The sequence below is a fragment of the Mus musculus genome, chromosome 7, assembly GCF_000001635.26.
Source record: "Mus musculus strain C57BL/6J chromosome 7, GRCm38.p6 C57BL/6J".
Taxonomy (NCBI): Eukaryota; Metazoa; Chordata; class Mammalia; order Rodentia; family Muridae; genus Mus; species Mus musculus.
Genome location: NC_000073.6, coordinates 29,362,620 through 29,376,903, shown reverse-complemented (window position 1 = coordinate 29,376,903; position 14,284 = coordinate 29,362,620). Strand labels below are relative to the sequence as shown.

Here is a 14,284-nt window from a genome sequence, read left to right as displayed (position 1 = left end):
TCTCTGGCCTCCATGGGTGCCAAGTCCCTACATTGTCATGCACATACCCATAAACACGCACTTTTACAAAAGCGAAAATTAAATAAACTAAAGGTTCTAGACCAGGTTGGGCTAACCTGTGGCCCTTGAGCCACACATAACCCAGGATAGCTATGAATGTGGCCCAGCACATTTGTAGATCACACTACCACGTCAGATGTCAAAAGTTGGCTACCCCAGTCTAGACCATTAGAGTATAGAGGAAGGGCAAGGAACATAAAAATAATGAGAAAGTACAATGAAGGAGACAGACGTAATTGTATGGCGGGATTCCGGTTCATACTTGTAGTTACAGCAATCATGAATGGTTTAACTTTCTGTATTAGAAGACAAGGACATAAAATATGGTAACTATATTCTAACCAAGCTTGCACACCTTTGATTACAGCACTAGCAGGGGGCGACAAGCAGATCTCTATGAGTTCAAAGCCTGCCTGGTCACACAGTGAGTTCCAGGACATCTAGAGCTATGTGGAAAGATCCTGTCTCAAAACAAAACAAAACAAAAAAGTTAATCTTGAGTAGGAATATAGCTTGAAGTTAGAGTATTTACTTGCCTGGCATGTTTAAGACCATGGGTTTCATCTCCAGCACCATAAGGCAGGGTCAGAGTAAGGGCTGAAAAATCTTCCATTTCTTCCTGGTAGACAACTCAACTCTTGGCCCAACCAAGAGTGGTAGATTAGCAACAAATGAGTGGTAATGACAGCCGAGAACAGTGTTGAGAAATGCTGAGGTTGCGTACCTGAGCTTCATCGTGTACTGAGGTCAGCACTAAGCTTCATAGAGAGTGTACTGAGGTCAGCACTGAGCTTCATAGAGAGTGTACTGAGGTCAGCACTGAGCTTCATAGAGAGTGTACCGAGGTCAGCACTGAGGTAATGGTCTTTGACAGGCTTGATAGCGGCATGCCAAGCATGCCAGAGAACACCATATTCCACAGTAGTTAAGAGTACAGGATTGGGCTGGAGAGATGGCTCAGTGGTTAAGAGCACTGACTGCTCTTCAAGGGGTCCTGAGTTTAATTCCCAGCAACCACATGGTGGCTCACAACCATCTGTAATGGGATCTGATGCCCTCTTCTGGTGTGTCTGATGCCCTCTTCTGGTGTGTCTGAAGACAGTGACAGTGTACTCACATACATAAAATTAATTAAAAAAAAAAAAGTCCTCGGGAGAGGGGACAAAGAGTAAGAGGCACCACTCAAAACTTGTTTCTAACTCATTAGTCACAATGTTATCCCATGGCCACATGGAAAAGCTAAAGGGAGAGTCAGCCATTAGCTGTCAGCAGAGCTGTGCCAGAGAAGTAGAGGAGAGAGGGGGATGCTGGGAAGATCTCTGCAGACCCGGACCTCAGGGACCACTGGTATTTTAAGACTTGTTTGTAAAATAAATTACGTATTGTAGGTAACCTGTCCAAAATACACACAATATTTTATCTACAAGCCATAAGCCTAGATTGGGCAGGTGTTGAGCTATTCTGACTTACATCCCAGCCTTATGTCCCTTGTCACTTGCCATTTCTCCTGGCCACGTGCTTATGGTCCATGTCTTCTCATGGTGGCCTCCTCCTCTCTTGGTCTCCTTTCTTCCCCTCTGCTCTCTTGAGAGCTGAGACCCCTCACTTGATCCTCTGGTCCTGCCTTTCTCTCCTATTGTCCAATCACAGGCTCTATAGCCTTTTATTAACCAGCTAACTTTAAACTGGGGAGCAGGGTTTATGGGGGTTTTTTTTAGGACAGTTATGGTGTACTCATATAGATAAAATGAAGAAATAAAGCTTTAAAAGAGAGAGAGAGAAAAGAAAAGAATCCTATATAAGTAATATGCAGGGTTTTGTCTCATTTTATTATGGGGGTTTTGTTTCATTTTATTACATATATGATAAAAAAGTGTTAAAGGTTCAGTGACTTACATTGCCTAGGCAAGCTTCCTTGACCTAGTTGGCCATGACCTTGCCCTGTAGCAGCGCTCTGTGTTAAATTCAGGTGGCATTGGTTAAACTCCAATCTCAGCTTCTCTGACTTCACAATTGATACAATCTTCATGAAACCACTGTCGCCAGTGTGCTGGTCTCCTGACAGAAAATGAGGTTCTGTTCACAGCACCACCCATCCAGACATACCCGATCTCCTATGAGCTAGGTAGCCAAGCAGGGTTGGGCCTGGTCAGTACTCAGGTGAGAAAGGATAGGGTCTGAACCCCAGGGGGCTCCATCTGTTTGATCTCATCTGACCTTAAACTTAAGTTTAGGAAGACTTACAGTAGGCATTCAGTAAATCGATCAATGATTGGTTTGTCACGTGAGTTGTGCGCATGACATTTTGAAGTCCTCATACCAGCTCAAATGCTGTTCTTCTCTCCATATGATAGATGAAGAAACTCAGGCTCACAGAGGAACAGGTATTCACATGCACCCGTATGGCCTGCAGGTAGCAGAGTTGTCCTCTGATTCCAAGTTGTTCTGACTCACAGCATTCTAGATCCCAACACAAGACTGGTGGCCAGCTGCTTCCTCAGAATTCTCCCAGGGCTGCCCACATGACCCTGGAACCCTCACATAGTCACTGCAAGCTGTGGCTTCTCCCATGCCCCCATGCTTCCTGTTTCAGTAAAGGCCGGGGACCCCTTGTTCTCACATCCACACGCCATCTGTCAGCGCCACCTTCCAGCAGCTTGTAGCTGCCTCCCCCACTCCCATGCCTACTCCCTAGCACAAGCCGCCCATGGCTTGGGATTTAGGGAGAGTTAAGACATGCTCTTATTATGTAGCCCAGGCTAGCTTCGAAGCTGTGGTTTTCTACCTCAACTTCAGGAATGCTGAGATTGCCGGCCTGTTCCACCATGCCTAGCCTCTCCTGAGTTATTACAGGAGCCTGCACACATATATGTGAATGGTGCACGTACACACACGCACACACAACCCCCTTCTCTCCTTCTTCCCTCCATCTCCCCTGCCCCCTTTGTCTCCACCTTTGTTCCTCTGTGATCTGCTCTCAGCATGGAGGTCTGATCACCTCCATTCTGTGTGGCAAACCCTTATCTTACCCTAGGTGAAAGGCAAAGAGGCCCATGTGTTCACCCCTGGTATTCCCTCTAGGAGCCTTCTCCCACTGCGCCTGCCACACACAGACCTGCTGTTTCTTGGATGTGCTAGGCAGTTGTACAACCTCAGGGCCCTTGTACACCTATCCCTTCTTACTGAAACTCTCTTTGGTTGCCCCATGGCTTAGTCCCTCCCTTCCTGCAAGCCTTTGGTCCCTTGTCCCCAGAGGTCTCATTGTCTAGACTTGAAAACTCTGCCAGTAAGTTCCAACCATTTGCCACCATCTGCCATGTGCTTTCTTTTCAGTACTATGTTTTGGGGTTTATTTGTTGTTGATTTTTCTTCCCTTGAAACTTGAGTCTACATGTAGTGGGTCCACAGGCACAAAGACAGTGGTCAGCTGAGGGTGGGACAAAGGAGCGGAGGTATAACACCCAGCAGCGACACACCGCATGGATTGCAGGCACTATCCCCTAGCACCCAGGCTTGTGAGGAGGTCTGCCCTGCCAAAGTGGCTTTCCTTCCAGAGCAGTACCGATCATCCTAATAAACAGTGAAGGGACAGCCTCATTTAACAAATAAATTCAAAAAGTAGGAGTAGAAGCGGCTAGGCAGCACAGTCTCCTGCAGCTAACACCACCATGGCTTTCCCCAGCCGTGGAACAAGAGAAACACTGCAGGAAGAAGCATCTCTGGCTAAAGCTGGTGGCAGCGCTGATCTATGGGCAGAAGTGTGGGTATTTAGAAGGCAGTTTGACTGATACATTACGTTCCATTTAGCAGAACAGCTTTCCCACTAGGGCTTATGACCTCCCAAAACATACATGGCCATTCCTTTCTGAGGAGTGGACCTCAGATGCAATCAGAGAGTGGTTGGTGAGGCTGGGAAAATGGCTCAGTGAGTAAGAACACTTGCTACACAAGCCTAAGGACTGGAGCTCAACACCCCCCAGCACCCACATAAAAAGCCAAGTGTGGCCATGCACATACCTGTAACCCACCAATGCGGAGGACAGAAACAGGATGGTTGGGGCTTGCTGGCTGCTGTTAGCAAGTCTAGTTCAGAAAGCTAGTCTGGTTCAAAAAGAGAGCCTGTGTCATGGGAATAAAGTGGGAAAGGCTAGCTCGGCACACTCGCTGTCCTCCCCTGAGGTCTTCACGCACACAGACACACAAAGAAAAGGGAGGAAAGGCTTGGTGACCTCCAAACTGGCTGGGTCACTGCAGCACCAATGACCACATCCTACCCACCAGGTTGGTAGCATAGCAAAAGTAAGGTCTTTTGGCGTCCCAAGAAGGTTGACTAATGGCAGACTGAAGTCCTGGGGCTTCCAGTCTGCGTGTATTTATACATTCGTACGTAAGCACTGAGGCTTTGCACATGTGTAAAGCTGAAAGACATGAGAAGTGAGGCCTGTGTAACCTGGCCTGCTCCATGCTGGGAGGTTTGTGCCTCCAAGAACAATGCCACCAAGTGGAAACATGTTGCATGAGACAAACTGATAAATGTCCCCAGCACTGCAGCCACCACGCCCCCCACTTACAGCCAGCTCAGGGCATTGTGCAGACACACTCGTGGTGAAGATAGCAAGAGTTTCTATCATATTACACATTTACTCTGAGTTTGACCAAGGGCTCTGCCCACCCCTCTTCTAGCCCTGGGAACTCCAACTGTCCAGACAGCCTTCCATACCTAGAACCTTACTAGTCTCAATGGCAGAATCCAAAAAGACCCATGCAGTCTCATACTGGCAATTAAGTGTTCACCCAGGCCTTAGTGAGGGAGGCTGAGGTAGGAAAAACAAAAGTCTAAGGAAAGAATGGGCAGTGAGAGGCCCTGCTTCAAAATTAAAGTCACAGAGAAGGCTGGGGGCACTGAGGAGATGGCTCGGTGGGAACACATGTAAAAGTGTGAGGACCTGAGGTTTTATCTCCAGCATCCAACACAAAAGGCCATGCTTGGCCGTGTGGACCCCTCACTCCAGCACTGGACATGAGAGACAGACAAATCAGCAGGGTCCTCTGGCCTCCATCCTGGCTAAAAAACAGCAAGCTCCAGGCTCAGAGGAAGACCAGCCTCAAGGGATCCAGAGAGGACACTTGCTGCCTTCTGTGGACATGTACACATACATGTCTGGGGACACACACATGCACACACCACCAGTGAGGAGTTGAAGATGCCATCCTGTGGTGAGAGCATTTGCGTAGTGTGGCTCCGTGGTAGACATTTGCTTAGCATACACATAATCCCATATTCCATCCCCAGTGCCACAAAATCAATCAGTCAGCCAGCTAATTAATACCCCAACCAAAAGGCCAGGCCTGCTGACCGCACAGCTGACTACGGTGGGCTGAGAGGTGAAGGAGGAAGCAGGGATATTTGGAGAGCACCGCCCATGGCTGCCGTACTCTGTGAATTCTCATGCTTCCTGCCCAGAGCCCAGGCTGGGATCCTGATGGCACCTGGAAGGCGAGGGGCACTCGCCAGTCCCTCTGAGAGGGGACTGATTAGACAAGGGTCTTCAGAGCCTGCCTCTGAGCCCAACAGCTGAGACTCATCCCACCCACTGCCCGCAGGTGATGACCAACGGCTGGGAGACAGTGGATATGACCCTGCGGCGGAATGGGCTGGGGCAGCTGGGCTTCCACGTGAAGTACGATGGCACGGTGGCTGAAGTGGAGGACTATGGGTTTGCCTGGCAGGCTGGCCTCCGGCAAGGCAGCCGGCTGGTAGAGATCTGCAAGGTGGCCGTGGTGACACTAAGCCATGACCAGATGATCGACCTGCTGCGCACCTCCGTCACTGTGAAGGTGGTCATCATCCCACCCTTTGAAGACGGCACTCCCCGAAGGTAAGAGCATCACGCTGAGAGGCAGGCAGAGGCCAAGATTGGCAGCCTCCAAATGGCCCAAGGTCTCAGTGAGGGAACCTTGTAAGTCAGTGGTTCTCAGCCTTCCTAAGGCTACTGCGATCCTTTAATACAGTTCCTCATGTTGTGGTGACCTCCAACCATAAAACTATTTCTGTCACTACTTCAATTTTTTATTAAATATTTTCTTTATTTACATTTTAAATGTTATCCCCTTTCCTAGTTTTCCCTCCGAAAATCCCCTATCCCCTCCCACCTGGCCCTGGCGTTCCCCTGTCCTGAGGCATATAAAGTTTGCAAGACCAATGGGCCTCTCTTTCCTCTATTGGCCGACTAGGCCATCCTCTGCTACATATGCAGCTAGAGCCACGAGTCCCACCATGTGTTTTCTTTGATTGGTGTCTGGGTTTGGTGGTTGTTTATGGAATGGAACCCCAGGCAGGGCAGTCTCTGGATGGTCATTCCTTCAGTCTCTGCTCCAAACTTTGTCTGTTGCTACTTCATTACTGTAAGTCTGCTGCTGTTATGAATTATAATGTAATATCTGTGTTTTCCGATGGTCTTAAGCAACCCTGAGAAACAGGTTCCAGGTTGAGCACCGCTTTGATAAGCCCTGTTTCAGAGGGCTAATGACAGTGGGAACAGAGTAATGAAAGTCTTGTGGGAACTGGTTCCCCAGCATCTGTGGGTGCATTAGTAGTCACGTTCTCTAGATGGCGCACAAAACATGATGGGTTCCCTGGTATATGCAAACTAGGCATAGAGCAGTGGATAGGGCAGAGTAAGCCCTTCGTGTTCTACAGGAAGAGACAGACCCCGAGTGGGTATACAAGGTCTGGGGGGGGGGGGGGGGAGTTGCCTGCAGTCCCAGCACTTGAGAGGTAGAGGCAGGGGGATCATTCAAGGCCAGGCCCTTCTATGTTGTATCAAGTTGACAGACAGCCTCGGCTACATGAGACCCTATCAGAAACAACAGCCACAGAACAAGCAAGAACCAAACCAACCTAACCAGGCTGACCCATGACAGAAGCCCTGCCTCTGGCTGCTGCTGTGGCTGTGTGAGCGCACTGGTGCCCTTATCACAGGAAGAGGGTTCCATGTCCCCTGGAGCTGGAGTTACAGGTGTTTGTGGACCACCTAACCCTGGGCTGGGATCTGCACTCTGATCTTCATGATTAGGCAGCAGATGCAACCTCACCACTGAACCATCACCCGAGCACTCTGCTGTTTACAAAAACAAGTCCCTATTTATTGGGTACAGATGCCCCCTCCCCAACCTTGACCATTTCAGTCTGCAGTTAGTTTAATGAACCTGTGTGGATATCAAAGATGCCAAGTACCCAAATAATAAATGGCCCAGACGCCAAGCCTTCACATTTGGAAGATTCCATCAGGACTGGATGTGATAGTGCTGCCTTTAATCCCAGCACTCAGGAAGCAGATGCAGGGTGGTCTCTGTGAGTTCAAGGCCAGCCTGGTCTACACAGGGCCTGGGCTGCAGAGTGCGCTTCTCCCACAAACACCAAAAAGAGAAAGAAGCCGTAGAGTGAGGGGTAATTCATGACTACTACTCCAGCCCTCAAGACGCTGAGAAAAGGAGCACTGGATTCGAGGCCAGCCTGGACTGAAGAAAGGTCCAGTCTCAGGAGCAGGTGGACAGGGGGCAGTCAGGGGCTATGATTGGCTTTGAGGCCAGCTCCACAGGAGGGAATCCACCCTGGCTTGGAAGGCCTGAGGCCCCACTGGAGAATGCGACTGCTGTTGTTTGCTAAGTGGGCATGACGTACCTGTCAAAAGTCTTCTAAGTAACCCCATTGGTGCCTCTAGGTAATGGCACTGTCAGTTTTGGTCACAGAAGCCTCTTTACAGTGGACAGTGGTAACCGCAGACACTGGTCACAGTATAGAGGATGCATGGCTGCTGGATGCTCAGGCATCCTTTCCAAGGCTCAGTGAGCATGGAAGAAGGGGGCAGACAGCATGGGAGAGCTGGAAGAGGGTGGGGAGAGAGTGGTGTGGCGTGCCGACTTCTGGATATGACATGGATATTGCTTGCTTTGGTTGGTTGGTTTGTTGTTTTAGGTTTTTGGTTTGGTTTGGTTTGGGTTGGGTTTTTTGTTTTTTGTTTTTTCCTTAAGATTGGCTCTCATTATATAGCCTTGGAATTCTATGTAGACCAGACTGACCCACCTGCCCCTGTTTAAAGACATGTGCCAGCAGTCCAGCTCAGTTTCTAGCTGTTGTGGCTGTGTGGGCTCGAACAAGTTCCACAGTATATGAAAGGTCATATACTGGAGCTAAGGGTATGGCTCATTTGGTAGCGTGCTCATATAACATGTACAAGGCCCTGGGTTCAGTTCTCCCAGCACGGCATGAGCCAGATGTGGTGGCATGCACCTGCAATCCCAGCACTCAGGGAGTGGAGGCCAGAGGACCCAGAATTCAAAGTCTTAAGCTTAGTTGCTGTCATTCTCAGTCAATCTCCCCACAAGCGACACAGCTCTGGACTGGGTCTCCCCAGCATAGCAACGCCTGCAAAAATAGATCTTTATACTCCCCTGTTGTAAAATATAAATGCGGTGACAACAGTGTACCGTGTAAGGGGGTGCCTGGGGGGCCCATGCCAAGGTGTTCCCCTGAGAAATCAAGCCTTGCGACAGACCTGGTATAAAGGAGGTTTATTTGGGGGGAAGGGGAGGAGAGGGGAGCCTAAAGATGTAGGAGAGGCAGACAGACAGCAGCAGAGCTATGAAGGCAGAGAAGAGGACAGGAAGGACCGAGAGGGGGAGATCAATCAGGAACACGTGGGAACAGAGAGAGGTGGGGGCAGGGGGGGCAGGCAGTCCTTTTTATACACTGCTGCACCTACATCATAACTGGCTGTGGCAGGCGATGGCATAAGCCACCACTAGGTCCCTGGGAGGAGCCTAGCAGAAACGCTTGTAAGCCAACCCCACCCCCACCCCTATAATTTCAGAAGTGTCTCCCAGGTTGCTCTCACTGCTCTGATAGGAACTGCTTAAAGCCTGTGACAATCCTGCACTAGTCACTTTGTCTAGGGTGAGAGGCGTTTCTGATTGGTTGGGTGTGAATCACATGCTCATGCCCAGCATCCAGGGGTGAGATCTGCCTGGCTCAGAGCACATAGCAGTTCTCAGGATATGTGGCCTTCCTCCACCTCCGCCAGCCTGGCCTGTCTGGTGGCTCTGTCAGAGGGTTGTGTCCCTACTGTTCCCTACCCGGTGCCTGGGGGCTCCTGATCCCCCAAACAACCATAAGGACCGCTGAACATCAGCTCTGCCATACGGACAGAAAGGCAGAAAGGTACCCTGCGTAGGGCCTGGGACACGAACATGTCCTCAGGTCCCATGACACGGCTCTGTAGCAGCCATGTCTGAGTGTCTCAGGCCAAAGGACATCGGGATGAGACGCTCTGGACCTGCCTCTCAGAGCTTAGCTCCTGCGATCTAAGAGGTGGATATTTTTTTTTCCTGAGCTCAGCCTCTGTAAGCTCAGGCTCCCTCCCATGCTGCGTGACACACTGTGTGACAGAGGTAGCAGAGCTGCCAGCCCAGCTTGGATGCCCATGCCCCAGGCTGGATCTCTGTACTATGGTGCATGTGCCAGCCAGACACGGGCCTGCTTCTATTTCCAGGGTTCTGGGCTTCATGTGCTTTTCTTTCTTTTTTTTCTTTCTTTCTTTTTTTTTTTTTTTTTAAACCACCTTGCAAAGTAGGTCACCTGCTTCTCTTGCAGCAGTATTTGAAATTCTAGGGAACAAGGCAGAGACTGTCCTTGGATTTTTGAGGACATTGGCTTTTCCGGCCCAAAGTACTGCTTGGGGTATTAGGAGGGGCTGGTCCATTTAAAACACTGGCTGATTAGAAGCCTGGGCCAGAGAAAAGGGAGGGGACGAAGAGAAGCCAAGACCTGGAGGAAAAAGGAGATTCAGGCCTAGCAGTAATAGCCATATGTAAGCTTCATATGGCTATTACTGACCTGAAAGGTACCACTCTGGCTTTAAAATGAATCACCATGGTTTGGAATTGCCCACTGTTACCCAGACAGCCGGACCCTCCCAAGCAGAAAGAAGGCCTGGGTGCTGGTGGGCCCAGACCTTATAAGTAACAAACTTGCTTTTCCAGGGGGTGGCCAGAGACCTATGATATGAATGCTTCGGAACCCAAGACGGAGTCGGAAACCACCACCCCTGGGGGCCGACCCCCCTACCGCAGCAATGCTCCCTGGCAGTGGAGTGGGCCCGCCTCCCACAACTCTCTGCCGGCCACCAAATGGACCACCCCTGCCACTCCCGGCCATGCCCAGTCCCTGAGCCGACTCCCGAAGCAGACACCCGTGGTGCCCTTCCGAGAGTCTCAGCCACTGCACAGCAAGAGGTAAGGACGCCCAGGGCACCACTGCTGTCCAGTGTCCCTCACCCTTCTCTCTCTCTCTCTCTCTATCTCTCTCTCTCCAACCCTTGCTCTTGCCCTTTTTCTTCCCTCAGTCATTTTCCTTTTTTTTTTTTTCTTTTTTTGGATTTTTTTTTAAGATTTATTTTATATATGTGAGTACACTGTTGCTGACTTCAGACACACCAGAAGAGGGCATCAGATCCTATTGCAGATGGTTGTGAGCCACCATGTGGGTGCTGGGAATTGAACCCAAGAACTCTAAAAGAGTACCACTGAGCCATCTCTCCAGCCCTCGTTTTTGGATTTTTGAGACAAAGCTTGTCTGTGTAGCCCTGGCTGTCCTGGAACTCACTCTGCAGACCAGGCAGGCCTCGAACTCAGAGATCGACCTGACTCTGCCTCCGGAGTGCTGGGATTAAAGGTGTGTGCCATGCCTGGCCATTTTCCTTTCTTACCCCTCCGTCTCCATCTGCTCTCCCCTTCATTCCTCCCTTCTCTCCCCACTCCTGGGCTGGCCCAAGGGTCCCAGGACAGGGACAGAAAGTTCTCTATATGAGGTTGGAAAAAGGGTTTTTTCCAGGGCCAACAATAGAACCTGCAGGACTAGCTTCTCGGGCTGGCAGTCAACTCAGGGACTTGGATACTGGTATTTAGTGTATACTGTTTTGTGTCTATGGATACTGAGGGTTGAACCTCTGTCCTTTGGCTGGCTGGGCAAATGCTCTCCCATTGAGTACATCCTCAGCTCACTCTCCTTTCTTTAGAACAGGACCTCCCTATGTTATTCAGTCTGTCCTTAAACTGAAAAACCTCCTGCTCCAGACCTCTCAGAGGCCTGCATTACAGCCCTGGACCACCAGGCCCAGCTGAGATACTCACTTGGATACATTATATATTAAGAGATGAAGCATGCTGGGTATGTGGCCCTCAGCCTTGCCCCCATTCTACCAAAAAAAAAAAAAAATATATATATATATATATATATATATATATACACACACATACATACATACATACATACATACATACATACATACATACAGTCAGGCAAGGCGGTGCACACCTTTAATCCCAACACTTGGGAGGCAGAGACAGCTGGATCTCTGTTGTAAGAATTTTGGAATTTTGGTCTCTTTTTAAAAAACACTATTATAAAACTATGTTTTCATTTTATTCCCAGGTGTGGGATATGGGGCTGCTGCAGACAGTAACTGACTATGATTTGCCTCGTGCTCTAGCAGGGGTGTGATTTTTGCCTGCAGCAGATAGTTTCTGCAGTTGTGTGATATTTGGAATTCTGGGAACTCCAAGTATATAGGCCCCAGGTGGTTGGTGGTTGCAGTTTGTTAAGTAGTTGTGTGCAAAGAAGAAACAACAAAAAGGAGAAATCAGATATCCTGATGGTGAAGTTCAAACTTGGCTGTAGTCAGCAGGAAGTAGTCTAAGGGCCATCCCCTCTCTGCCCCCAGCTTTACTAAGGGGCCTCTTTCCTTTCTTCTGTATCCTTTTTTCTTTCTTATCTAGTGTTAAGGAGTTGAAAGGGTGGGAGAAAGGGATGGAAAAGCATGAAAGAAAGAGAAACCCACAGAGTAACAAAGCCAAGCTACGGATCTCAGTGAGTTCAATGCCAGCCTTGTCGAGGTAGTGGGTTCCTAGCCAGCTAGAGCTACATAGTGAGACTCAGTCTCAGAAATAAGTAAGGGAGCTGGAAAGATGACTCTGTGCTTAAAAAAAGCACTTGTTCTTGCCAAGAATCGGGGCTCAGTTCCCAGTACCCACACGGTGGCTCACACCCATTACAACTCCAGTTCCAAGGGACCTGATGCCCTCTGCAGGCATCGGGCACCCATGTGGTACACATATATACATGCAGGCAAAATGGTCATACACAAATAAAAGTAAATGTATCTAAAAAGGTTTTAATTAAAATATATATATATTTAAATTTTCCTTAGATGAAGGGGCAGAAGAACAGTTTTGTTCCCTGGAAAGGACAGAGAATTGTCCCCAGGGGCCCCTGTCCCAGCTGCAAAGCTGGGTGAGGAGCACAGAGGGAGGGGACAGGACTCTCCTGTCTTCCCTCTTCCTTGCATGTAGATCCAAGGGGGGGTAGGCGCCAGAACCTGGCTGGACTTGAAGGGCAGGTGTGTTGTATACCTCCTCCTCCTCCTCCTCAGGGATGCCTCCTTACCCTGCCTCTGTCCCCTCTCCTGTGTCTTTCCAGGCCTGTCAGTTTCCCAGAAACACCTTTTGCAGCATCACCAGCAGGGGCCGACAGAGTCCCTCCCTACCGACAGCCTTCTGGGAGCTTCTCCACCCCAGGCTCTGCCACCTACGCAAGATACAAGCCTTCTCCTGAAAGGTCAGAGTTTCCCTTTGCTTTTGAAATGATGTCATCTGGTGATTGCTGCTGCAGGTTTTTTTTCTTAGGAAAGGCACCTCACTATCTCATCCACCATGTCATGGGGTTTATGGACCTCCCCCCTCCAAGGTCAGAAAACGACCACCAGGGTATTGGCAATGTCTCCTTAAAATTTAGAACAAAGAAACAGAAGAACAAAAATCAGAGCTAAGCTGCTCCGACAGAAGTTGTCGTTGGCTCTTTGTTTGTTTGTTTGTTTGTTTGTTTGCTTTTTGAGCAAAACCATCCTCTCCCCAGCCTCCTCTTCATCTGTCTCTAGTTCCCACACACTAAAACCAGGCCATCAGTATTATCCAGGTCACATGGTCTTTCCAGTTCCATCCCTCCCCCTTAGAGCCAACTCCAACCTGACAGCATCAGCCATCTTCCCTAAATCTCCATGGCTCTCCGGCACCTTTGGAGCAGACCCAGACTGGACAGTAGCCATTCAAGGCCCCATGAATGTGATCCCAGGTCCTCCTGAGTCCCTGTGTCAGTGGCAGTCCCACCCTGTCCCTGTTCTCATCTTGAATCCTTCTCACCCCTGTGCTCAGTCCGCTCAGCCTCCCAGACTCAGTGACCCCGTGTCTCCTCTGGCACGGCTGGCCCTCAGATCTGCCTCTCGCTGTCCCTGACCAAGGGCCCGGAAATGCCACATACTAGCCCACCAGCCACCTCCTTTCAGGTTTCTATGTAGTCTGTTCGCATGCCCCAGCCTTTTCCTCACTGGAAATCCCTAAGGAGAGGCCAGCCTCCTAACCTGAGCTGTGCTCCTCCTGGAAGCCTGACCCAAGCTCTGCCCCTCAGCTCCCTCTGTGGTCCCTGACGTGACTGTGGCCACAAACAATCTCCATTCTCTTAGCCCAGTTAAGAGAGATTTAAAAAAAAAAGGGTGGGGAAGAGGAGATAGAGGACACAGACAGACAAAGGTCAGTTGCAGGGATATGCCACCTATGATAGAGAGAAGCCAGCTACTTAGGCATAGCACATATCCATATGCACAAGTGAGGAGAGCATGAGTTTGCTCCAAGATTGGCAGCTTGTGGGTCTGTTCCACGTCTCCATCACAGGGCACTGGGGCTGACAAAAGGCAAACCACTTGCTTCTAGCCCAGGGACTAATCCAACCAACCTGAGGTTCTTATACAAGGAGGACTGATCCAAGTACACACTCCTGGACCTAACCCTGGGTTTCTGTCCTTGCTGGTAGGCAGTGCCCTTAGAGCCCCACTCTGCGCCATGTTGGATGCTAAGCCTCTGTAAAGTCAAGGGGGAGAGGAAGCCTCTGAAAACTTCTAGAGGCTGCTGTGCAGCCCTCATTAGCACACATCCCAGGGGCTTCTGGTGTGTAAAGTTCTGAGAGGAATGTCTGGCCTACTCAGTGGCCAGGGCTCCTGTTGCTCCTCCTTGCTTGTGCTGAAGAGAGATCCCACAAGCCACATGGCTGAGGAGCACATCAGCGAGGAGGGGAGCACGGTCCCACTCAGGAGGACCATGCCCGGAAGAGGGCATT

General features: G+C 49.9%; 1 protein-coding gene across 16 annotated transcripts in view; it reads left to right on the top strand.

The window, feature by feature from the left end:
• The window catches only part of Sipa1l3 (signal-induced proliferation-associated 1 like 3), a 198,790-nt gene that overhangs the window by 142,258 nt on the left and 42,248 nt on the right, over positions 1-14,284 (top strand). For all 16 annotated transcript variants that reach the window (XM_011250732.3, XM_006540405.3, NM_001081028.1 and 13 more), the window contains 3 exons: positions 5,665-5,939; positions 10,102-10,353; positions 12,596-12,733. In XM_011250732.3, the coding sequence (XP_011249034.1) occupies positions 5,665-5,939; positions 10,102-10,353; positions 12,596-12,733 (665 nt within the window). The remainder of the gene's footprint in view (positions 1-5,664; positions 5,940-10,101; positions 10,354-12,595; positions 12,734-14,284) is intronic.